At 44.6% G+C, this 23,739-nt stretch overlaps 1 protein-coding gene across 2 annotated transcripts in view; it reads right to left on the minus strand.

The window, feature by feature from the left end:
• Nucleotides 1-22,416, minus strand: part of LOC136572019 (transcription elongation factor A protein 3-like) — a 55,341-nt gene extending 32,925 nt beyond the window's left edge. For both annotated transcript variants that reach the window (XM_066572648.1, XM_066572642.1), the window contains exons 1-7: nucleotides 22,130-22,416; nucleotides 8,964-9,026; nucleotides 8,704-8,809; nucleotides 8,513-8,585; nucleotides 8,349-8,381; nucleotides 6,538-6,582; nucleotides 296-361 (exon numbers count right to left, since the gene is read on the minus strand). In XM_066572648.1, the coding sequence (XP_066428745.1) occupies nucleotides 296-361; nucleotides 6,538-6,582; nucleotides 8,349-8,381; nucleotides 8,513-8,585; nucleotides 8,704-8,809; nucleotides 8,964-9,026; nucleotides 22,130-22,198 (455 nt within the window). In that variant the 5' untranslated portion in view covers nucleotides 22,199-22,416. The remainder of the gene's footprint in view (nucleotides 1-295; nucleotides 362-6,537; nucleotides 6,583-8,348; nucleotides 8,382-8,512; nucleotides 8,586-8,703; nucleotides 8,810-8,963; nucleotides 9,027-22,129) is intronic.
• Between the last annotated feature and the right edge of the window lie 1,323 nt (nucleotides 22,417-23,739).

Below are 23,739 nucleotides of genomic sequence, written 5' to 3' on the forward strand. Positions count from 1 at the left end.
AGGCACTAGGCCTGTATGGTGGGTAGGCTGGACTGCAGTTAAAGAGCCAGGAAGGCTGATGAGTAAAGCTGCATGTCTGCTGCTGTGCTTTGCAGAACATTAAAGGGCCAGAAAACCCTAAAGTAAGTAAATGACAATCGATCAGTGAAAACGTGAACCAACACCGAACGAGAATGGTAAATATATAAAGATGAAACTTGAGCTTATTGAGGATGTGACCTTTTCTATGTGAGTTTAAAGTCACATGCAATGATAATGGAATGGCTTGTAATATCATAAAGACTATGTTCTTTACCGTTTTACTTGTGGGTCCTTGGTGGCAGGTGGCTTTCCTAAAGCCTGCAAGCTCTCAGAGGTTGTGCTGCATGATAAAGGAGAGTCAGTAATGACAATAATATAAAACATTTCTATAATTGTAAAGTTAGCTATTATAGAAAACAGATGTGGATGAAGACTATTGTGATCCTGTCTATATAACCAGGGGTGCAACCGTAGGATATGCAGAGGTTGTGTAGTAGACATCATGATTAATATAAAATGTCTATTGATTTATATAAACCCAAATGTATTTTGCTGTTGTAATGACTTTCAGCTCTGAGGAGTTTAAAGGACACACACACAATCTAATCATGGTATTTGCTAGACAATGGATGTCTGATGTAATGTTAGTTAAGTACATAGAAGTTACACAAGAGACCTCTAAGAGTTAAGGGCTATAGTGTTATGTGTATATCCTGTGTTCAATACTGTGTGTTTACCTAGGCCCCCTTCCACTCCTCAAACACAAGCTAGTTAAACAAATGATTTGTCAACTACACAGAATTCCTTAAGGCTGTCTGCATGCTAAAGAAGACAAAGTCCATACTATGGCGGACGTGAGGAAGGGTGGGTAGGGAGGCGGGAGACTCTGTATAATCTAGCGAATAAGAATATATATATGTTACTGATGTAATCTGTTAAACGCCCATAAAGGGCGGTTGTCATGTGTTATAATAAAAGGCTTGAGCCTCTACACATTGTAGAGACTCTCCCGGTTTTAGACCAGCATTTGTGTCTGATTCTGGTCGACGATGTGTGCACACGATATAATTCGGAAGCGACAAAATACCCCAAAGCCTGCTGGAGAAATCATAATCCAGATCAGTTGTAGTCACACCTGGGCTGTGGAGTATATAGGGGCCCATAGAAGGATACCAGTACCATAATTAGTCGGGGGCCCTAATGCAGGTTTTGCATTGAGCCCAGGGCCCTCAATTAACCTCTTTGAATTTAGCTCAGACATCTATATGTGGAAATGTTAGCATCACACAGCTTCCTTTACCCATTGAATCAAGTATCCCTTATGAGAATATATTTGGCCTCCAATACCACCTCTATGCTGACGACACCCAGCTATACACCTTTTCCCGTGACATCTCTGCACCTTTCCTCCAAAACATCACGGACTGTCTGTCCGCTGTCTCTAACACTATGTCCTCTCTCTACCTAAAACTAAACCTCTCTAAAACTGACTTACTGGTGTTTCCTCCTTCCACTAACCGACCTCACATCTCCATCTCAGTGTGTGGCGCCACCATAACTCCCAAATAGCATGCCCGCTGCCTTGGGGTCATATTCAACTCCGATCTCTCATTTATCCCCTAAATCCAATCTGTGGCTCGGACCTGTCAGCTGCACCTCAAGAACATTGCAAGAATCCGCTCTTTCCTCACCATAGACACGCTGAAAACGCTTATTGTTGCCCTCATCCACTCACGGCTCGATTATTGCAACTCGTTGCTGATCGGCCTCCCCTGCACCAGACTCTCCCCTCTCCAATCCATCCTGAATGCGGCAGCCAGGCTCATCTTCCTGTCCAGCCAATACTCAGACGCCTCTGCCCTGTGCCGGTCACTGCACTGGCTGCCCGTTAAATACAGAATTCAATTTAAACTCATTACCTTCATCCACAAAGCCCTCCACAGCGCAGCGCCACCCTATATTGCCTCCCTCATCTCAATCCATCACCCAGCCCAGGTTCTCCACTCGGCAAACGAAACTAGACTGCATACCCCTCTAATTCGAACTTCTCACTCCCGCCTCCAAGACTTCTCCAGAGCAGCACCAGTCCTCTGGAACGCACTACCAAAGGATACCCGGGCAATCCAGGACTCGAAGAACTTCAGGCGTGCTCTAAAAACGCATTTTTTCAGGGAGGCATACCGAATTCCCTAAACAAACTCCTCTATACGCTGCCTGATAACATGCTCCCTGACCTATTGACTGCAATCCCTGCTAGCCATCATAAACTGCTCCTGTAGTCATACTGATCCTGCCGTCGCATAGCTAAATGTCTGACCATTGTCTGTATATAGCATCCCTCATTCTCCAGCTCGCCATACTGTGCACATCTCAGGCCACTTTACCTTCTGTATCACCCCATTACTTGTAGTATGTAAGCTCGTTGGAGCAGGACCCTCACCCCTATTGCTTCCATCAACTGATTACGATTGTAACTGTGGTTCTGTAATTTTTTGTACTTTTGTCTTTCTGTATTCCCCCTGTCTATGTAAGCGCTGCGGAATATGTTAACGCTATGCAAATAAAGATTATTATTATATTGTGAGGGTGGTATCACATACAATGCTTTGTGGCATTTTTCCAGATGTTCTCCAAAAAACTCTAAGGGCAGATGTTAGCTATAGTTCTATAAGAGGTTTGGAGATGCAGGAGAATATTTTTGTGACTTTTAGCCCCACTGAGTGCTTTGTCTGGGTTTATGTGCTTTTTTTCCCAAACACAGCAATAACCTCACAAAATAACATTACGTGAAGGAGGCCTTGGGCTGTGTTTCCACATAGCAAAAAACTGTTTGCAGCCAAAACCCTGTCCACCCGCAGCAGCCATCGGCTGCGGGATCTTTCTGCCATTTTCTACAAGATCATGCACCATTTGCTGCGTGAAAGCCTTGCCTTTTGGAGCCTGTATCATAGCCTGTTGATGGATCTAATCATGCTCTATGATGCTGAATAAAGTAGGTGATTCAACAATACCACCGAAAACAGTTTGCGTCATAAAACATTTATGAACCAATTTTTGCTTAAATTATAGTATAATATATATTTACTTATCCCTATATGATTTGTCATATTAGTTATCCACTAATGCTTGTCAGTACTGTTAGTTTAGCAACGTTGGAAATCTTTGGGTATCCCTTATATCTCTGATAGAGATGAGCGAGCATACTCGTCCGAGCTTGATGCTCGTTCGAGTATTAGGGTGCTCGAGATGCTCGTCACTCGAGACGAGCACCACGCGGTGCTCGTCTCGATTAAGCAAGCACTGACCATTGAATTCAATGGAGCCGGCAATACAGCCGGCTCCATTGAAAGCAATGGGCTGCCGGCTAGCGCGGGATGAATTTTCGGGAAGGGCTTAAAAATATAAGCCCTTACCTGAAAATCATCCTAAAATGTGTAAAAAGTAAAAAAAAAAAATATACTCACCTTGTCCCGGCAGAACGATGTTAGCCCATTGAATTCAATGGAGCCGGCAATACAGCCGATTCCATTCAAAGCAATGGGCTGCCGGCGATCGCACAATGAATTTTCAGGAAGGGCTTAAATATATAAGCCCTTCCCTGCAATTCATCCAGAAATGTGTAAAAATAAAAAATATATATATACTCACCTGGTCCCGGCAGACGGAGTTCAGCTGCGGCCAGCTGGCAGTTCTCCTGAACTGTCTGAACAGCTGTGAGTAGTATTCAGCAGCCGGGGATTTAAAATCCCCGCCTGCTGAATGAGCTGCCTCTAATTGGTCACAGCCTGACCAATCAGAGGCAGATCTCACTCACATCCATTCATGAATTCATGAATGGGTGAGTGAATGCTGCCTCTGATTGGCTCAGTGCAGCTCTCAGCTGAATGACAGCAGTTCAGCACCACAGTGCAGGGGACAGCAGGAGAAGACTCTGCTGTGCCCCGGCAGCTGAAGGGAGGTGAGTATGTATTTTTTTTTGTTTTTTAAATCACTTTAATTCATTTCCAGGGAATGGCTTATATGTAAAGCCCTTCCCTGAAAAAGAATTCAGGTGTGCCAGCAGACCATTTTAGGATGATTTTTAGGTAAGGGCTTATATTTTTAAGCCCTTCCCGAAAATTCATCCCACGCTCGCCGGCAGCCCATTGCTTTAAATGGAGCCGGCTGTATTGCCGGCTCCATTGAATTCAATGGGCTAACATCGTTCTTCTCTGCCACAGCTGTTACAGCTGTGGCAGAGGAGAACGATCGTTATGCTGAAAGTGCGGGGGGGGGGGGGTCTCACTCTTGCCACTATTGTGGCTTAATAGTGAGACCTCAGAGCCCGAAATGCAGCCCTGCATGTTGCTCCTCGCCTGCCCTATCCATTTCTGTGTTTTTTACATGACTTTGGTGATTTGCTAAGATTTTCACAAATGAAAACCTTAGCGGAGCACCAGTCATATACAAAAATGCTCGAGTCGCCCATTGACTTCAATGGGGTTCGTTACTCGAAACGAACTCTCGAGCATCACTGAAAGTTCGACTCGAGTATCGAGCACTCGAGCATTTTGGTGCTCGCTCATCTCTAATCTCTGATCATTCTTGGTGTAATTACATTTTTTTTGTGGACACAAATATAAGTCTAAGGGCTTAGTCACACGGGCACATCGGCGCCCATGTTACTGCAGGTAGAAGACGGCCGCACTTCAGGACGGACGTCTCTCTGCAGCGCCGGAAGAAGAACATGTGACCAGCTTCATTGATGGTCATGTGTTCTTTCTTCAGCGCTGCAGGGAATCATCCGTCCTGAAGTATGACCGTCTTCTTCCTGCAGTATTGGCACAGTCACATCGGCGCCCGTGTGACTAAGCCCTAAAGAGTGACATATGGTTGATCATAATAGTATGTTTTCTTAAGGTCCTGATGACAATATTGTAATGTTATTTACATGCTTTAATTTACATAATTTCAGCTAAATGCTCTGATTATAGGCTATTTAGCATTATAATCTGTTTTGAGCACTGGTTAATTAATTATATTATACTTTCCAACCATTTAATGACCATATTTACCAAGCACTTGCCAACTAATTTTACATGATTCATTAGGTTTGTGTTATTGTACAGTTTCCCTATTAATTGCTAGCATTCAGTGATTTCACTGCGGTGGACAAGCATGGTGGCTCAGTGATTAGCACTGTTGTCTTGCAGAGCTAGTATTCTAAATTCAAATCTGACCAAAAACAACATCTGCATCTCAATAACTGTATGCGCTATATAAGGTGATTATTATAAATACGAAACCCACACAAACACAGGGAGAACATACAATCTCTATGCAGATGTTTTCCTTTATTAGATTTGAACCTAGGCAATAGTGCTAGCCACTGAATTACCATGATTCTTCTCCTTTCTTGCTTCAGAGGATAATAAGGGGAAGAAATTCTTCTCCTTTTTCTTCTCCTCCTCCTACTCCTCTTCCTTCTCCTACTTCTCCTCATTCTTATTCCCCTTCTTCGCTGGAGGATTAAAAGAAGAAGAACCATGGTGTCTTAGTGGTTTGCACTATTGCTTTACATCATTGGAGGTTCAAATCTGACTAAAGGCAACACCTGCATGGAGTTTGTCCACCTGCATGGAGTTCGGCCAAGACAAACTGCCCAAGGTTCGCATAAACATTTAAAGGGGTTGTCCCGCGAAACAAAGTGGGTCTATACACTTCTGTATGGCCATATTAATGCACTTTGTAATGTACATTGTGCATTAATTATGAGCCATACAGAAGTTATCAAAAGTTAGTCACTTACCTGTTCCGTTGCTGGCTTCCTCGTCTCCATGGTGCCCGTTTAATTTTCAGCGTCTAATGGCCAAATTAGACGCACTTGCGCAGTCCGGGTCTTCTCCTTTTCTCAATGGGGCTCCGTGTAGCTCCGTGTAGCTCCGCCCCGTCACGTGCCGATTCCAGCCAATCAGGAGGCTGGAATCGGCAATGGACCGCACAGAAGCCCTGCGGTCCACCGAGGGAGAAGATCCCGGCGGCCATCTTCAGCAGGTAAGTAAGAAGTCACCGGAGCGCAGGGATTCAGGTAAGCGCTGTGCGGTGTTCTTTTTTAACCCCTGCATCGGGGGGGGGGGGGGTTGAAAAAAAAAAAAAACCCGTTTCGGCGCGGGACAACCCCTTTAAGCAAAGTTAACCCAAAATAGAAATAGGGTGGTACTGTTTTGGTTCACTAAATACTATTTAAAATCAGCATCCTGTTGTGAAACATAATGACTTCCCAGAATTAAATATGCAAAATGTATATCAATATCAATGGTTACTCTAGAAGAGTTTACAGGCTTCTTTGTGCTAATAATTGCATTATTGAATATAGACCATATAGGTGCAGCAGCATACAACTGATGACATGTAAAAAGACATAATGAACTTTGTACCTGAAATAGCATATCACCGTCATGGTGGCAATCAAGGAATGGACCTCCACTGTTAACATAAATATTGTGTAAACCATAACTTTTAAGAAAAATGAAATACCTTCTTTTCTCAGAGTGTGGGTTCTTATGAGTAGAGGAAGGAAGCCTGTAAGTAACACAAAGTATGAGAGTAGTATTACAGCATGTTTATATGAGTAGTCTTTACAAATCAACTTTTCTCTAATGTCGATCTGCCACAATAGGCTAAGCCTCAAAATTCTTTTGTGGATTTGCATGTGGATCCACATGTGAATTTAGACCTAGTTAATGGAGCAAATCTACATATAGTCGGTTGACATGGGTTCTGTTTCAAAACTACATCAAGAATTGCTATGTCAATTGTTTTTTCATGACGTAGATATCAGAATGGAGGTCCTAAAAATCCCCACATAAATGGAACATCGGTCGTGCATGCAGCTGCTCTATTTACTTCAATGGGAGTGCCAGAGATGTTCAAATACTTGCTGCTCCTATTGGTATGAATGGTGTGACCACTCCTTCATTCATGCACAGCCTTTCAGAACCCACATTCTCCCGGTCTGTGGGGTCCAACAATTGAACCCACACTGTTTAGAAAATTTTACTCTAACCTATGGATAGAGAATAACATTCTATCTTGGTACACCCCAGTTATTGTATTTTCTGAGTGCTACTCTGGTGTGATCGAAGTGTTTAACCTGGCTGAATTTGATTTATTCAATAGGGCATTTTCTGATGACTCATGAGAAATGTGTAAATCCAGTCAAAATGATTTACTGATTTACAGAATGAAACAACTGAAATGTCAAAATTTCAGTAACAGAATCCTCTCTTATTCGTGCTTAGGGCACATGAATGCTTTTTTTCATTCTGGAAATCAGTTGTGGATTATTATCATAGATGTGATTTCCTTATTTTGGAAAGCAAAATATCATTTTTTCCCTTAAGAACACGGACTTTCTGTTGGGCTGTACAATTTTTTGGCAGTTTTTTTAGAGGCTTGCCAAAAACCTCATGAATGTCATATGGTTTTCACAAGCATATTCTTGGCTGTGTGTGTTTTTTGACATACATTTTTTTCCTATACAGAACTGTATTAGAGAACGACTGAAAAAATGGAAATGCCACAGCTAAAGCATGATGCGTTAAAAAAACAATGCACCTAAAAAACACAACAAAAGTAAGAAAAAAAGCTACAAAGAATGCCATTTGTAACGCAATTCATATTTCTGCATTGACTTACAACTAGCCTCTGTATGCAATATTTTCTGTTAGAAAAACACAGCAAAAAATGTTGCAAAAAATGCATTTTTCTGAAAAATTCTGTGTGATATCACCTTTTTGCTAGTATTTCAGACTTATTTAGTTGTTCAAAATAATTGGGTTGAATGATAATAATTTGACTTCAGAGAACTCAGACAAAATCTACATCCCCGAGGCGGCATGCTACCGACCAAACCAACAGTCACAATGCACAACAGGCCTGAGACATATAAACCATCTAACTGCTCATTGTGTTTGTCTTGCAGGTATAAAGAAATGCTATGGCTGTTAAACAACTTTTAGTAAATAAGACTGAAGTCTATATGTTACAAACTTAAACAACCAGCAGTGGGGAACCCCCCCCCCCCCCCCCCCCCTCGGGACAAGAAATAGCAAAGCTGTCTCTGGTTCAAAGTCAAGCTTTGTTCACGTTGGTGTTTTTTTTTCCCATCAGGTGCTTCTTAAAGGCAATGACAATTTAGTCTGCAGCACTATTTCTCTGTCACTATACTGTAACCCATACATTGTAGGTTACTGGATCCATCATTGCTATCATACCGGTAGTTTCAATATGAATGAAATTTAAGACTCTGGTGAGAATAGAGCTTTGATTTGATGATGCAAATTTACCTTTTCAAATGTATCTTTTGTTCTTTCCGCTTTCTTAAATTTGCAGGCAATTAGAAAAAGGGGAAGTGGAAAAATTGAGAAAAAAGATTTTGTTGAAGTTAATTAAAAGAAAAGTAAAGAATGAACACTTCTGACTAACACTTATCTTGTCACTTATTTCTTACTTTTCAGATTCAGCCTTGGTAGAAGTATGCATGACTGTTCCAACTGAAGCTCCATTGTTGTTGTATGAGGATTCTAAGAAGAAACACACATAAATGGGAAGTATTTTCTAAGATTATGTCATTCAGTCATTCAAATGAAACTGATTTTTACACTTACTTTACATGTTCACACAAACTTGAAACCTACTTACCCAGAAGTCTTTTCCAATCCTTGATGATGACTTTGGCAAGCTCTCCAATCTCTCGATCCTTGCTTTGCTTCTTCAGCTTGTTCACAGTCACTCCAATCCTAGTGCTCTGGGGGAGGAAGGCCAATGCACTTCAATTTTGTCTTTTTAGAGAACCACCCCTAAGAAGCTATATGCTACTCACTCACTTCTGAACTCTAACAACCCCTTACTCCCTAATGGTCTGTGCAGGCTTCTGAAGCAGGAGTAGGTGCCACTCTTACCCTCAGGAGGGAGACAGTCACTTGAAATCTCTGTAGCTCCTTTAACAGATCCAGAATACGATCCTATAATAATTTCAAATACAGAATAATTATTGATGGCACAATAAAACCAAGGAGGCCAAAAACCTTACAAAAGTGGTAGTTTTATTTGTGTAACTTACATAAACCATAATACAACTACCGTATATACCGGCGTATAAGGCGACGGGGCGTATAAGACGACCCCCCAACTGTCACCTTATATGCCGGTATTACAGTGGAGAAAAAAAAAATCAGTACTCACCTCCCCCAGCGTTCTGTCGCGGTCCGGCAGGATGTCGCTCGCTCCTCGTCCCCGGCGCAGCATTGCTTTCTGAATGCGGGGCTTGAAATCCCCGCCTCCAGAAAGCTAATACACACGCCGTCAGCCAGTTACATCCATTCAATGACATCATTGAATGGCTGTGATTGGCTAAAACACACGTGGCTTCAGCCAATCACACTATTCAATGACATCATTGAATGGGTGTGATTGCTAACACACGTGCGCCTTCAGCCAATCACAGCCATTCAATGATGTCATTGAATAGTGTGATTGGCTGAAGCCACGTGTGTTTTAGCCAATCACAGCCATTCAATGCTGTCATTGAATAGCTGTACCGGCTGACGGCGTGTGTATTAGCTTTCTGGAAGCGGGGATTTCAAGCCCCGCATTCAGAAAGCAATGCTGCGCCGGGGACGAGGAGCGAGCGACATCCTGCCGGAGCGCGACAGAACGCCGGGGGAGGTGAGTAATGATTTTTTTTTTTTACACTTTTTTTTTTTGTATTACCGGCGCATAAGACGACCCCCGACTGCAGAGCAGATTTTTCGGGGTTCAAAAGTCGTCTTATACGCCGGTATATACGGTATAAGGCATGCTGGTCTTAGTGTAATGTCCATTGGAGTTAGATGCTGAAAATGTATTCAGAGGCAAATTAAAATTACAGTAAATTTGCATTAGTGCAATGCCTTGCCCAATTTATTTTTAAAAACTGTAAAGGCCGGTGTTAAAAGGTTGGTAATTTTTGCACAATATGGTTTGTGCAAAAATCTGTAGCTTTTTAGATGCCACAATTGTGCACATCCCTTTTTAAATTTCTCCCTAAATCCTTATAAAAATGGAAAACAATCAGTTGAAGGATCACTTTGATCTCCAAGTTGTTTTAACTCAAGACTATGATGAAAAAGTACATGACTGCATATACTTGCTGCCCACAGGGTTTTCTTGGTTTTCTTCTGTGAGATCTTTGAACTTGCCAGAAACTTTTATTGCAGGAAGGAGCTCTAGGGTCTATCATCCCTTAGAAATGAGTGTCACATTCGTCACCTAAAGTCTGGTTGGACAAGTTTAAAAAAGAAAAGCAGATGTACATCTGCCCATCCAAATTGAACATTCCCCATCTCCTATATCGTGGTGTAATATAGGAAGATGGACTGTTGAATTTTTATTGCAATTGCCCTGTATTGTGCTACCTCACTCACTCATCAATCAAACCAGGGATTTGATTAATGAATAGAGATGAGCGAACGTACTCGTCCGAGCTTGATACTCGTTCGAGTATTAGCGTGTTCGAGATGCTCGTTACTCGTGACGAGTACCACGCGATGTTCGGGTTACTTTCACTTTCATCTCTGAGACGTTAGCGCGCTTTTCTGGCCAATAGAAAGACAGGGAAGGCATTACAACTTCCCCCTGCGACGTTCAAGCCCTATACCACCCCCCTGCAGTGAGTGGCTGGCGAGATCAGGTGTCACCCGAGTATATAAATCGGCCCCTCCCGTGGCTCGCCACAGATGCGTTCTGACATAGAGGAGGGAAAGTGCTGTCTTGGTGGAGCTGCTATAGGGAGAGTGTTAGGAGTATTTTAGGCTTCAAGAACCCCAACGATCCTTCTTAGGGCCACATCTAACCGTGTGCAGTACTGTGGAGGCTGCTTTTTGCAGTGTTGCACTTTTTTTTTGGTATATCGGCCGTGCAGAGCATTGCGCCCTGCAGTAATACTCCAGGGCCAGAAGTGGTGGTTAGGCAGGGACAGAAGACATATTGATTGAATATAGGCAGTGGGCCTTTGCAAAAACATTTGGGGAAAAAAATCTATTTGGGCTGCCTGTGACTGTCCTCAGTGTTCTGGGTCTCTGCTGGGTGTAGTAGTTCTCCAAATTCATACGCAGCCAGCTAAGTGTTACAGCAGGCTTGTGCAAAATTATTTCCTGGTTCTGTGTCTGGGCTGTTAAATCACCGCTGTATTGCAGTCCACAGTGCAACACTCTGCAGTTCTTTGACATACTCCAGGGCCAGAAGTGGTGGTTAGGCAGGGACAGAAGACATATTGATTGAATATAGGCAGTGGGCCTTTGCAAAAACATTTGGGGAAAAAAATCTATTTGGGCTGCCTGTGACTGTCCTCAGTGTTCTGGGTCTCTGCTGGGTGTAGTAGTTCTCCAAATTCATACGCAGCCAGCTAAGTGTTACAGCAGGCTTGCGCAAAATTATTGCCTGGCTCTGTCTGGGCTGTTAAATCACCGCTGTATTGCAGTCCACAGTGCAACACTCTGCAGTTCTTTGACATACTCCAGGGCCAGAAGTGGTGGTTAGGCAGGGACAGAAGACATATTGATTGAATATAGGCAGTGGGCCTTTGCAAAAACATTTGGGGAAAAAAATCTATTTGGGCTACCTGTCACTGTCCTCAGTGTTCTGGGTCTCTGCTGGGTGTAGTAGTCCTCCAAATTATTTCCTGGCGTTCCGTAAGCGAAGTCAGCCTCCAACCACAGGCCAATAAGCGGCACATTTAATTACAGCGTTCTGTTTCTGCACTTCTGGTAATACACCATGCTGAGGGGTAGGGGTAGACCTAGAGGACGCGCCATGCCACCCTGCAGAGGTCAAGGTGCTCAACGGTGTGGCAGTTTTTCACAGGGACGCCTGACGACCGACGAACAGTGGTGTGCAACCTTTGTCGCGCCAAGATCAGCTGGGGAGCCACCACCACCAGCATGCGCAGGCATATGATGGCCAAGCACCCCACAAGGTGGGACGAAGGCCGTTCACCGTCTCCGGTTTGCACCACTGCCTCTCCCCCTGTGCCCCAACCTGCCACTGAGATCCAACCCCCCTCTGAGGACACAGGCACGAGTGCCTACCGGCCTGCACCCACACCCTCACCTCCGCTGTCCTCGGCCCCATCCAGCAATGTCTCTCAGCGCAGCGTCCAGACGTCGCTAGCGCCACTGTTTGAGCGCAAGTACGCCGCCACGCACCCGCACGCTCAAGCGTTAAACGTGCACATTGCCAAATTGATCAGCCTGGAGATGCTGCCGTATAGGCTTGTGGAAACGGAGGCTTTCAAAAGCATGATGGCGGCGGCGGCCCCGCGCTACTCGGTTCCCAGTCGCCACTACTTTTCCCGATGTGCCGTCCCAGCCCTGCACGACCACGTCTCCCGCAACATTGTACGCGCCCTCACCAGCGCGGTTACTGCCAAGGTCCACTTAACAACAGACACGTGGACAAGCACAGGCGGGCAGGGCCACTATATCTCCCTGACGGCACATTGGGTGAATTTAGTGGAGGCTGGGACAGAGTCAGAGCCTGGGACCGCTCACGTCCTACCCACCCCCCGAATTGCGTGCCCCAGCTCGGTGGTGGTATCTGCGGCGGTGTATGCTTCCTCCACTAAACCACCCTCCTCCTCCTCCTCCTACGCAACCTCTGTCTCGCAATCAAGATGTGTCAGCAGCAGCACGTCGCCAGCAGTCGGTGTCGCGCGGCATGGCAACACAGCGGTGGGCAAGCGTCAGCAGGCCGTGCTGAAACTACTCAGCTTAGGAGAGAAGAGGCACACGGCCCACGAACTGCTGCAGGGTCTGACAGAGCAGACCGACCGCTGGCTTGCGTCGCTGAGCCTCCAACCGGGCATGGTCGTGTGTGACAACGGCCGTAACCTGGTGGCGGCTCTGCAGCTTGGCAGCCTCACGCACGTGCCATGCCTGGCCCATGTTTTTAATTTGGTGGTTCAGCGCTTTCTGAAAAGCTACCCACACTTGTCATACCTGCTTGGAAAGGTGCGCCGGGTCAGAGCACATTTCCGCAACTCCAAGACGGACGCTGCCACCCTGCGGACCCTGCAACATCAGTTTCATCTGCCAGTGCACCGACTGCTGTGCGACGTGCCCACACAGTGGAACTCTACGCTCCACATGTTGGCCAGACTCTATGAGCAGCGTAGAGCTATTGCGGAATACCAACTCCAACATGGGCGGCATAGTGGGAGTCAGCCTCCTCAATTATTTACAGAAGAGTGGGCCTGGTTGGCAGCCATCTGCCAGGTCCTTGGAAACTTTGAGGAGTCTACCCAGATGCTGAGTGGGGATGCTGCAATCATTAGCGTCACCATTCCTCTACTATGCCTCTTGAGAAGTTCCCTGCAAAGCATAAAGGCAGACGCTTTGCACTCGGAAACGGAGGCGGGGGAAGACAGTATGTCGCTGGATAGTCAGAGCACCCTCATGTCTATATCTCAGCGCGTTGAGGAGGAGGAGGAGGGGGAGGAGCATGAGGAGGAGGGGGAAGAGACAGCTTGGCCCACTGCTGAGGGTACACATGCTGCTTGCCTGTCATCCTTTCAGCGTGTATGGCCAGAGGAGGAGGAGGAGGAGGAGGATCCTGAAAGTGATCTTCCTAGTGAGGACAGCCATGTGTTGCGTACAGGTACCCTGGCACACATGGCGGACTTCATGTTAGGATGCCTTTCTCGTGACCCTCGCGTTACACGCATTCTGGCCACTACGGATTACTGGGTGTACACACCGCTCGACCCACGGTATAAGGAGAACCTTTCCACTCTCATTCCCGAAGAGGAAAGGGGTTCCAGAATGATGCTATACCACAGGGCGCTGGTGGACAAACTGATGGTAAACTTCCCATCCGACAGCGCTAGTGGCCGAAGGCGCAGTTCCGAGGGCCAGGTAGCAGGGGAGGCGCAGAGATCAGGCAGCATGTACAGCGCAGGCAGGGGACCATTCTCCAAGGCCTTTGACAGCTTTCTGGCTCCCCAGCAAGACTGTGTCACCGGTCCCCAGTCAAGGCTGAGTTGGCGGGAGCACTGTAAAAGGATGGTGAGGGAGTACGTAGCCGATCGCACGACCGTCCTCCGTGACGCCTCTGCCCCCTACAACTACTGAGTGTCGAAGCTGGACACGTGGCCTGAACTCGCGCTGTATGCCCTGGAGGTGCTTGCTTGTCCTGCGGCTAGCGTCTTGTCAGAGAGTGTGTTTAGTGCGGCTGGGGGAATCATCACGGATAAGCGTACCCACCTGTCAACCGACAGTGCCGACAGGCTTACACTCATCAAGATGAACAACACCTGGATTTCCCCAGACTTCTCTTCTTCACCAGCGGACAGCAGCGATACCTAAGCAATACGCAGGCTGCACCCGCGGATGGAAGCATCGTTCTCTATCACCATCAAAAACGGGGACCTTTTTGCTTCATCAATCTGTGTATAATATTCCTCCTTCTCCTCCTGCTCCTCCTCCTGAAACCTCACATAATCATGCTGAACGGGCAATTTTTCTTAGGCCCACAAGGCTCAGTCATATAATTTTTGTAAACAATTTTTATACGTTTCAATGCTCATTAAAGCGTTGAAACTTTCACCTCAACCAATTTTTATTTTAACTGGGCTGCCTCCAGGCCTAGTTACCAATTAAGCCACATTAACCAAAGCGATTAATGGATTTCACCTGCCCTCTTGGTTGGGCATGGGCAATTTTTCTCAGGTACATTAGTACTGTTGGTACACCAATTTTTGGGGGCCCTCGCCTACAGTGTAATCAAATGAATTTTTAGCCCACCTGCATTACAGCTGACGTTACATCAGCTGTGTTGGGCAATGCAATGGGATACATTTATGTACCGCCGGTGGGTTCCAGGGAGCCACCCATGCTGTGGGTGCACATGGAATTCCCATTGCGGAGTTGTACCTGCCTGTGACTATTTATAAAAAAAACGCGGTCTGACTGGGGCATGCAGACACCTTGACAGAATGAATAGTGTGTGGCACATAGGTTCCCCATTGCTATGCCCACGTGTGCAGCTCCAGATGGAGGTGGCACAGGATTGGATTTCTCATTGCTTCTGTACAGCATTGTGGACTATCGCCCCGCCCCTTTTAAAGAGGGTCGCTGCCTAGCCGTGCCAACCCTCTGCAGTGTGTGCCTGCTTTTCCTCTGGCAGACGCACTTATAAATAGACATGAGGGTGGCGTGGCATGAGGGCAGCTGAAGGCTGGGCAGGGACAGTTTAGTGTGCGTTGTGGACACTGGGTCGTGGGGGGGGGGGGGTTGGGCAGCATGTAACCCAGGAGAAGTGGCAGCGGAGTGTCATGCAGGTAGTGATTGTGCTTTGTTGGAGGTAGTGTGGTGCTTAGCTAAGGTATGCATTGCTAATGAGGGCTTTTCAGAAGTAAAAGTTGTTGGGAGGGGGGGGGCCCACTCTTGCCGCTATTGTGGCTTAATAGTGGGACCTGGGAACTTGAGATGCAGCCCAACATGTATCCCCTCGCCTGCCCTATCCGTTTCTGTGTCGTTCCCATCACTTTCTTGAATTGCCCAGATTTTCACAAATGAAAACCTTAGGGAGCATCGGCGATATACAAAAATGCTCGGGTCGCCCATTGACTTCAATGGGGTTCGTTACTCGACACGAACCCTCGAGCATCGCGATAATTTCGTCCCGAGTAACGAGCACTCGAGCATTTTGGTGCTCGCTCATCTCTATTAATGAACTAAAATATAAAACATGTTTGAATAATAGAAAGGAGTGCACATTTTTAGAGACCAGTCAACAGTTAGGGTATGTTCACATGGTGGAGCAGCTAAACTGTAAATTTCTGCCACATTTCTCTGCAGATGCACATGCAGATTTAGTTCTGTCATAGGGCTATATCTGTGTGCAGAATTTGCAACGTGATTCAGCATGGATCTATGTTAAGAAGTAACATGTTATGTTTTAACGAAAAAAAGGTTTGGTACCGTGTTAGTCAGTTGAGCAATGTGTGATTGTTCTCAGTGAGAGAAACCAAGTAATCTTCTAGATATGATAACTTTTAATGGCTAACAAAAATGCATGATGTTACAGCAAGCTTTCGGGGATATCTTGCCCCCTTCGTCAGGCTATTGAATGAAACTAGTTGGATATATATAGTTATATACAGGAGATTCCCAGATTATACCATCATGCTCTTTGTCACTATATGCAGGAGATGTATAGCTTATACTAGCTGTATATATATAATTTTATACAGGAGAGACCCAAGTTATACCAGCATGGTCCATCCATTTATACAACTCCTGTATACAGTGATATTGACAACGCTGGTATAAGGCCGCTTTCACATCTGCGTCAGAACCTCTGGCCAGTGATTCCGTCACAGATCTGGCTCAAAATACTGGAAGAAAAAGTGCTGCATGCGTCCAAAAGCTGAGCAGCTGGGTGGAAAGCGGACATACCCCATTCTAGTCAATGGAGTCAGTCCAGCACTGTTATCACCTGTATATAATTATATATGTACAGCTGGTATAAGTTATACATCCTGTACATAGGGATATAAACCATTCTGATATAACCTGGTCTATGGTATACTAGTATTGTCTATATTACTATATACAGGATGTATCACTTATAGCAGCTGTACATACATAATTATATACAGGAGATACCCAGGTTGCACCAGCATGCTTTATATCACTATATACAGTAGATGTTCATCCCCCTGTAGCTCTGTATATAGTGATATGGAGCATTTTGGATATCACCTGTATATGATTATATATGTACAGCTGGTATAACTTATACCAGCTGTACATAACTGAGTATGTACAGTACTTATCACTTCCTCCGGTCTCTTCCACTCACCACACTGCCAGCCACGTGATTGGTCAGTGCACTGCCAACCGGACCAATCACGCAGCTGGCATTGCACTGATAGACTGCAGTTGTGACCAATCACAACTGCAGTCTCTCAGTGGAAGGGAGGAGTGCACCAGGTAAGTCTGCAGCCTGTAATTGGCTGCTGACTCCCCCTGTAATGGCCCTACCCTCCTTGAGTGCTACCCACAGCCAGGGATACCGCATCTGGCAGGGGGCCCATGGGCCTCCGTTTGCTAAGGGGTTGAGTCGCAATTACGACCCCTAGTGGTGTGCCAGTGGCTTCTACTACCTCTGTCTGTTGTGGCCAGTGCTGTGTCGCCTGTGTTGTCTATGGCAGACACTGGATCTTTTGCCAGTTCACTGGTCCCCAAAGAGTGCACAGGCATGGCTGGCAACCCCTCAAAGGGCCAGTGCACACATCCAGCTTTTCCAACTGCAGCCAACTCGGGCAGGCCTCTGGATATTAAAGGCACCCTCCCCCACTAGCAGGTATCTCAGCAATCAGTCTCTATAATGTGTAAAAGTGCAAGTATGTTTCTGTCTGATCTCCTCCAATTTGATTGATCCCTGAACCACCCAGCTTTCATGACCCCTATAATTCTGACCGTGGCTTGTTACTTGATTATGCTTTCCTTGTCTGCTGCCTTGACCTGAATGTTGGCCTGATCTGCGTTGTGAAAGTATTCCACCTGCCCTGACCCCATTTTTGTTCTATGAATACTTCTTTGTCTACACCCTCATTACGGAAAATGTGGCCAAGTGCATCAGTTGCCTCTTAACTAAAACTATTTTATGGGGTGTCCCAGCAGTGAAGACCAGATCCAGTTTAGTGGGGTGAAAGGATTAAAAACACAGAACCGCAGGTGCTACCTCTGGACCTAGCCCCAAGTCAAATCAGTTCTGAGGCACAGTTCTAGCCTCTGGTAAACAAAGACTTTAAAGACTTCTGTATTTTTACCCCTTTATTTTATTGTTTGCTTGTATTTGTATGCCATTTTAGGCTGTCTTTTTTGCCTTTTGTAAGTACTGCTTCTTTTGCATTAAAGCATAAAACTGTATTAAGCTTAGTTCTTGTTGTTCTAAACCTATAACCTTAATAGTGTTAACTCTTTTAAAGCTAGAGAGCAGAGAGGGCGAGAATTAGGTCTATTAGCCCTTACCAGAACTGGTAACAATGAGTATCTAGAGGTGTACAGACTGAGTGAGGTATGATGTTGGTTCAGTTTGCAGCCTGAGCAAAAGATCAGTGCTAGATTGACTGAATATAGAATAACCCCTTACAGTCGCATCCTCTCCTGTGCTGTGAAAGTGTATACAGTTGACAATGACAATAAGGTTTTTGCCAACAGCTTGCATCCTTTTATATGAAGAGAAGACCTTTTCATACCAAATAGGCATGCTGTACCGTTTAATTCAGTTAAAAAAAAACTAATAACCAATAATCTGTTTCCTACATGAAGTTTCATAGTATCATCAGTTTTCCCATCTGTTTTTTAATTCTCTATTCTGTTAACTGTTCGAAAAACTTTACCCCTGAAATTTGCCTTAAAGGTTATGCCCACCTGTGCAACCACATTTTAACCACATCTTGATTCAAAATTTCAGATAATTTTGTCTACAGCTCTTATGCAGCTCTATGGGTCTTCATGGTAACAAACTAAAATTTGGTAGTTTAGCAGGATGTGGGTGTTTTGGCATGCCATCTGCAATTAGAAAGTTGAGCCAGGGTGGTGTCATAACATTAGCCTTGGTCCATATTATGGCTCCTTTGGTGCATGCACCCTGTCATTCGGTGCTGGGCAGTGAAGAAAGTCCCTGAGGTGCTGTCGGTCGGAAACCCCTCAGATTTTAATGGTCATTGCAGAAGGCCCTTAGATGTCGCCTGTCGGAATTCTCTACTTAATGTGCCCTTCTGCTCTGTCCAGCTTCAGTATCTCCTATGGTCTATGGACAGATTGGCAAATGAGTAGGTGTATTCCTTGGCTGGCCAATCAGCCATTATTGATATGCATTTGTTCTGATCCCAGCCCTGCATGGACGACTGTTATTCTCCTGTCTTCTTGCAGTTTAGACCTCTGTCTGTTTTTGTCCTGTCTGGATCCAGTTCTGTCCATGTTTGATTCATGTCTTGCCTTTACCCTCTGTTCAAAGGTTTGTTGGACGCTTGAACGCTCCGTCTGATGGTTTGTTGAATGCCTGAATCCTGATTCCAGTCTAAATCTTGTTCTGTCTGTGGTGTTTGGTTGGGCAGTGTACTCTTGTCAGCCAATTTCCTCTGTTTATTGTTTCCGTGCGAGGCTTCTTTTCTTTAAACTTCTCTATATTCCATCTCGAGATAGGCTAGGCCCCCTAGGTTTAAGACGTAGGGTCGTCCCAATTGGGACGATCTTCACACTTTTAGGTAGGGTCTGCCATGTGAATGTTTAGGGATAGTGTTCCTGTATTTATGTTACTGCTATTTGCTCTATACCACTATTTATTATAAAATACATTATGTATATTGGTCCACTGTGGACATAAATTATGTCTGATCAGACATGTTGGTGACATCCGTGAAGGGCACAGTATGACTGGAGGATTAGACTACACAGGGTTGGTTTGTAGTCTTATCAAGGGGATACAAAAATAGTTTCTGTATCATGAGAGATGCATTGCCTTACTCTTGATCAGTGTTGTAGAATGATATGGATGGACTCATGTTTTTTTCAACCTTATAATGTATAGTTACTATAGATATCACAACTTTGATTCTTTTCTCCCCTCTTCACATAAGCTCCACCAACACTTACTTTTTCCTAAAAAAGGTTAAAATATTTTGCAAAACTTAATTTCTTAAAGGGGTTGTCCCGCGCCGAAACGGGTTTTTTTTTTTTTCAACCCCCCCCCCGTTCGGCGCGAGACAACCCCGATGCAGGGGTTAAAAAAGAACACCGGACAGCGCTTACCTGAATCCCCGTGCTCCGGTGACTTCTTACTTACCCAGTGAAGATGGCCGCCGGCATCTTCTCCCTCCGTGGACCGCAGGGCTTCTGTGCGGTCCATTGCCGATTCCAGCCTCCTGATTGGCTGGAATCGGCACGTGACAGGGCGGAGCTACACGGAGCTACACGGAGCCCCATTAAGAAGATAAGAAGACCCGGACTGCGCAAGCGAGTCTAATTTGGCCATTAGACGGCGAAAATTAGACGGCAACCATGGAGACGAGGACGCCAGCAACGGAACAGGTAAGTGAATAACTTTTGATAACTTCTGTATGGCTCATAATTAATGCACAATGTACATTACAAAGTGCATTAATATGGCCATACAGAAGTGTATAGACCCACTTGCTGCCGCGGGACAACCCCTTTAAGGTGATCTCTAGAGATGAGCGAGCGTACTCGGAAAAGCACTACTCGCTCGAGTAATTTGCTTTATCGGAGTATTGCTGTGCTCGTCCCTGAAGATTCGGGTGCTGGCACGGAGCCGGGAGCTGCAGGAGAGAGTGGGGAGGAACGGAGGGGAGATCTCTCTCTCCCTCTCTCCCGCCCGCTCTCCCCTGCTCCCCGCTGCGACTCACCTGTCAGCCGCAGCGGCACCCGAATCTTCAGGGACGAGCACAGCGATACTCGGATAAAGCAAATTACTCGAGCGAGTAGTGCTTTTCCGAGTACGCTCGCTCATCTCTAGTGATCTCCACACTTAAAATTTGTAACAAACCTGGTAATAGGTATTAGATTTCCGTTGGTCAAATACTTAATAACTAACACCCCTAGATCCCCTATTACTGTATATATACACATTAAGTTGTCCAGAAACCTAAGATAGCTTTCCACCAAGCACACATGCTTGTTTCTTAGGGGAGAGGGCAAAAAGCTTCTGCCAGACCACTCTGACAGCGGCTTAACTCCACGCTGGACTGTTGACAGGTGCAATTCCTGCAGTGTGAATTTAAAAATAGGTAGAACTTTTTTTTGTACCATGTTGAGATGTCACGCTGAGAAGTGAAGCTCCAGCACATAAACATACACTTTGTTATATTTTTCCAAATTCATATTTCAATGATAAATTCTGATTATTCCTTGGGATGCTTATAAGGGACATGTCTTCATTGCTAATGCTACATTTTCTTCCTTGTTTCACAGAGGAAATATGAAAAAGTACAAATATAAATAATACCTCCTATTATTTATAACTTAATAACTAGCATCCACTACACCTCTACATAATGGCATTACACTACTGAAATCAGAGGATTTTAATAATGGAAAATTACATATGTTTCAAATAAAAAATGGCACAAAGCTGCATTAAGCTACAACTTCATGGTTCATGCTACACACGCATTACACAATACAACACCAGTTTTCTCATACCTGCAGCCTATTGTGTTTTTTTCTTTTGCTTCATGAGACTTTGCGCATGCAACAACTTATTCCAAACATTTCTTATCATTGTTCTGCCACAAATCTCAATAATGAGAGCAATTTAGTAGGCGAGCGATAAACACATTGCAGTGACTTGTTTATGTACAGTGCCACTGTTAATCTATGTGTTGTTTATAATCCTGTTTATTTTGTACTTTCTCATAACACATGCACTCTCTTACCATTTAATTCACCTGTTCGGTCTTTTTTTATGTTGCTCGATATTCATATCTGACACCCCACCCTCTTTTTACATGTGTTGTTTCACAGAAAATCTTATGGACTCATTCTCGAGGCTTAGCCTACTCCTTCTATAATGAACTCTCATTCTTATTTTATTTCATAGCCCTACATATCCTAGGATTTTATAAATTGTTCATGCCACGCAGTAATGGCACTGTGCCCCATGAACACTTGTCTGAAACTTGCCACTTTGCTGCTTGCTGTTCTTTTGCCTGCTATCACTTGGCTCAATTCCTCTAAACTAACCCAACCTTCTGCACACATGGCATAAAATGAGTGACTATTAGGTTTGCTGTGTATTCTTGACTTTACGTTCCTTGTTCGGCTTCTGCACAATACTGATTCCTGCAGCCATATCTATAGGGTCACATTAGTTTGTTTATATAGGTTTGTCCATATGGACGATATGAAGGTAAAGGACTGCAGCCGGAGTCTTCAAAATCAGAGATTTGAATTTGAATACAAAATATATTAGGAAATTGAAGAACTAGTACTAATTGACATAATAAAGTCCATTTAAATCTGCAATTTAGCAACCCAGATCTATTCACCAAAACACTCACCGTGCTCTGCTCGATGATCCGCTTCTCCAGCCTCCTGCCAAGTTTCAGTAGATCCTCTTCTGCCCCCATATGGTTTTGTATAAAAGAAGCCACACAACTGGCTGTATACTTATTTGTTCACAAATCTGTCAAAATGAGTGTTTTGTGAAGTTGCATGTACAGGTGAGGTGGGTGTGATTTGTACTGTGTCTACCACTGAGAGTGTTATTAATCTGTACATAACACTAGTAGATTGTACGCTCACAGTTTTGGTATACAGTTCGTGTTGTGTGCTGGGTGTCACCGTGTGGGTATATAGCTGTGCTAAGTGTATACAAGCTAGACTTGCCTAGTGCCAATGAGGAGGTGTGTCCCAAATTATAAATAGTACCAAGGTCTTGAGCTGGACACTAGCGGAGGGGGGAGAGCAGTGACAGCTGGTTACTTGGGCTCACATTTAAAAACGCAGCATGTTGAACAAACCACATGTTGTATATGTTACTAGTGCCATGCATGCCAGCACATGGAGTGATGTGCGCTGCTGCTATGCATGTACACATAAACACTGTACAGCTCATTTCAAAACAATTTGTGACATCAGATCTTTAGATTCTAACATAGTAACTTAGTATGGTAAATGGTTCTGGTAAATATATAGTTGAATAAAAAGTCTATAATATTATAGTATAACATTTATTACACTAATATCATCAATAAACAAATAGCTCCTAAGTAGTCCGGTATATGCTAATCACTTTTCTAATTAGTTATTCAATTCAAATTGTACAACACCATACATTTCTACTCAATTGAACTATTGTGCCAAACACAGTCTCCAAATAAAAGGGCCATACAATGCACAAATAATAATGCAATGCATTATTCATATTCTAATGGTAAACAGTGGTAAAATAAAATTCCATGTATTAGCAAAAGCCATATGAATAGAAACAGGAGTGCCAGCCATATTAGTGGTCTGATAGTAGCGCCTGCCACAAATGCTATATAACAGTCTATATACTTTATAAAGTGCTAGACACGGCAGCAAGTTCCTGATAAAAGCACATGTCATAATGACTAGACATGAGTGGGCATGCTCAGCTGCGTTTGATGCTTGTTCGAGCATTAGTATACTCGAGAGTACTCGTTACTCGAGCAAGCACCATGCAGTGCTCGGGTGCTCGAAAAAATTTCACCCTCTCCTCTCCACATGTTTATTTTTTGCTAAAGTGTATGCAAAATAGTATTTTGCATACACTTTAGCAAAAAATAGACAGTGTAAAATGAGTACAGTCTTGTTATATAGTGCCGATGGACAGGACACACACTAAGTTGTTTTCAATGGAGCCGCGGCTGCTGCTGGCGGCTCCATTGAAGACAATGGTCTGCCGGCACCCCTGAATTGTTTTTCATGTCATTCATTCAGCAAGAGCTGCCTGTGATTGGCTGAGCACCTCAGCCAATCACAATCAGCTCTTTCAGTAGGCAGGGATTTTAAATCCCAGTCTGCTGATAGATCAGCACTACAGAAACGGGGACAGCGGAGAGAAGATGCGGCTGAGCCCCGGCAGCTGAAGGGAGGTAAATATGTATGTTTTTTGTTTTTTACACTACTTTTACTGGTTTTTCAG

The sequence above is a fragment of the Eleutherodactylus coqui genome, chromosome 1 (assembly GCF_035609145.1).
Source record: "Eleutherodactylus coqui strain aEleCoq1 chromosome 1, aEleCoq1.hap1, whole genome shotgun sequence".
NCBI lineage: Eukaryota > Metazoa > Chordata > Amphibia > Anura > Eleutherodactylidae > Eleutherodactylus > Eleutherodactylus coqui.